At 45.5% G+C, this 2717-nt stretch overlaps 1 protein-coding gene across 1 annotated transcript; it reads left to right on the top strand.

Annotated features, from left to right (window-relative positions):
• Positions 1-3: 3 nt before the first annotated feature.
• On the top strand, positions 4-1818 carry RPE (ribulose-5-phosphate-3-epimerase; the record flags this gene model as incomplete). The annotated part of the gene is made up of 4 exons (XM_009708965.1): positions 4-108; positions 431-565; positions 730-816; positions 1271-1818. Coding segments are annotated over 4 exons (450 nt in total), but the record flags the coding sequence as incomplete, so codon positions are not given.
• Between the last annotated feature and the right edge of the window lie 899 nt (positions 1819-2717).

Here is a 2717-nt window from a genome sequence, read left to right as displayed (position 1 = left end):
TGGGTGAAACCAATGGCTGTCGCTGGCGCAAACCAGTACACCTTTCATCTAGAAGCTACAGACAATCCGGGGGCCTTGATAAAAGACATTCGGGAGAATGGGATGAAGGTGAGGGGAGCGTAGGCTTCAAGTAGCGCACTGCGCTCGGCTTAACTTAACTGCTGTGTTCCTGGCAACGAAAAACCTATCGAAAAAACCCGTCGTTGCCGTTTCAGGTGGTCAGAGATTGGCACGTGCAGCCCTAACACGCTCTCTGCATGAAGTCAGTCTTCAGTTTTAGTTAAGAAACTCAGGAATCTCTATTTAAAGCAGCCTGTTCTTACTGCACTTACACAGACACATAATTATTTTCCTAGGAGGCTATCCTGAGCTCACGCTAATCTTGCTCTCACCCTAAGGTGCACTTGGGTTCGTCTTTCTTCTCCTGCAGGTTGGTTTGGCGATCAAGCCTGGCACTACAGTTGAACACTTGGCACCTTGGGCCAATCAGATAGACATGGCATTGGTGATGACGGTAGAACCTGGCTTCGGAGGGCAGAAATTTATGGAAGACATGATGCCAAAGGTAAACTAAGTTTATCTTCTCTCATTTATTGAGCTTAAAGCCGATTACTAGTATGGAGTGTAGTGATGAAGTGAATAAACCTTGTCTGGGCATGTAAGAAGCTATACTTAACTGTAGCAGCCGAGTGTGGATCTCGGTGCCAACCTTTTTCTACTGTTTCTCAGGTTCAGTGGCTGAGGACACAGTTTCCCTCGTTGGATATTGAAGTGGACGGAGGGGTTGGGCCCGATACCATCCATAAGTGCGCAGAGGTAAGAGGCTGAAGCGGAGCAGCATTCTCAGTCACTGTGCTAAGAGACTTAATCATCCTTCGGAAAATAAAGCTTAGGAGGAATTGCGTTTTGACCGTTAGTTTTTAGAGGGAACAGCAGAGCACACTTAATACCAAAAATCTACCTGAGGTCTAATCTTGTGCCTTTTTCTTAATAGTGGCTACTGAAGCCCTCCCTAAGTTAGAGAAGTCGGTTGTTTCTCATATGTTTGTGTAAATAGGAGCCACGATGAGGAAATTCCCTTTTTGGGGAAGAGCTGTCTTTTCTGAACTCGATTTGTGGTCGTAGGTAGAGGTATGTTACCCGTGGCCCAGAAATAGCACTTGTTTGCCCACCAGCCTAGAACTCACTACCGCCGTACGTGTTTTACAGCAGGAAGACTCTTTAAGTGGATCTGTTGCATGTTATTGAGTGGGTGTTTAATGTCTTTCAGGCAGGTGCAAATATGATTGTATCTGGCAGTGCTATTATGAAGAGCGCAGATCCACGATCTGTGATCAATCTTCTAAGGAATGTGTGTTCAGAAGCAGCTCAGAAGCGCTGTCTGGATCGGTGAGACCTACCCAAGCAGTGTTCAAGAAGGCTCTGTGCGTGCAGGAGAACCCTTGTTTCTCACGCGTAAGGGAGGGCTGGATGAACGTTAATTATGGAAACTTGTTGCTGCTGAACAGAGGAATCATTCCTTCGCTGCAATGAAGCACGCAGCAGTAAAAAACATTCTGGCTGTCTTTCAGGGTTGGAAATGCAATGGTTTGAACCTCTCTCTTGATTCTGTGGAGGCTGATTTTATGGCACAACCTGTGACGCTGACTGGACTGAACTAAATGTCAGTCAGTTTTTTTGCTTGCTAGAAGAGTGTAGCATCGCCACAAGCACTCTCTCTTGTGGAAGACTCTAATCAAACTGCCTTCTGCTGTCTGTATTGTGTCATTTGATCTGTGCGTTCCTACAAAACTTTTCCACTATCTGCATTAAACTCCCCTCCCTTGGTGTGGTAAGTCTCCTTTAAGCTGACTGTCAAAAATGAGTGGGTTTTGGGAATAAGGTTGGGAAAAATGTAGTTTAAGAGGGCTGAAAAAATCCCGTGGATGCTAGAAATGCTCCTGTGTTTTGCTTTTACTGCAGAGAGGTACTCGACCTACGTAAGTCAAGCATCAAACAAGTCAGTGCAACATCTTTCCCAGGTCACAAACTGGGAAATATCTTCTCATTTACATTTCAAATAACCAGTTAGGACAGCTGGAAGTGAGGGGATTCCATGGAAGAATGTTGCTTTAAAACCCTACGGATAGCTAGTTAAAAAATTTTTATCTTGACCCACAGCCTCCTTGGCTTGTACATATATATTCCTGAGTAAACGATTAAGTATGTAACATTCCTATATGTTGCTGAGGTGATTTCAATGTATGTAGGTTGAAATGTGCTGCAGGGAGGTGGCTCTGTGAAATGGCTTAATGCTCCTCTTAGTTATGGAGCCAAATAGTTCTCATACCTTCAGTTTGCTTGTGTGTCGACTCCATGGCCTGGCCTGTTTGGGCATGTGAAAGGTGAGGGTTACAACCCACGAGAGGAAGACCTGAGCAGGTCATTTTAGACAGACCTGCTTCACATGGCTGTAATTGGTACTGCTGACTCCTTTAATATGTCATGGTATTTTTTTTTTCTCCTTCAAGTTGTAATTACGGAAGGGTTGCAAACAAACAGTCTGCTGCCCCAGGGGAACAGGCCAGAAGGCTCAATGGCTGCAGCCAGTCCATTTCCACAAGGCCAAAGTAAAATCTGTTCTTTCAGCAAAGCTGGGCAGGTGTCACCCACCAAATGCCAAGGCAGTCCTAGAGCTGATGCACACCTCCCCTTCTTCTAAGCCTGGCACCTGCAAG

This window comes from Cariama cristata, unplaced genomic scaffold (assembly GCF_000690535.1).
Source record: "Cariama cristata isolate BGI_N322 unplaced genomic scaffold, ASM69053v1 scaffold13971, whole genome shotgun sequence".
Taxonomy (NCBI): Eukaryota; Metazoa; Chordata; class Aves; order Cariamiformes; family Cariamidae; genus Cariama; species Cariama cristata.
The sequence above is the reverse complement of the archived record's forward strand: the minus strand, read 5'-3'. Positions and strand labels throughout refer to the sequence as shown.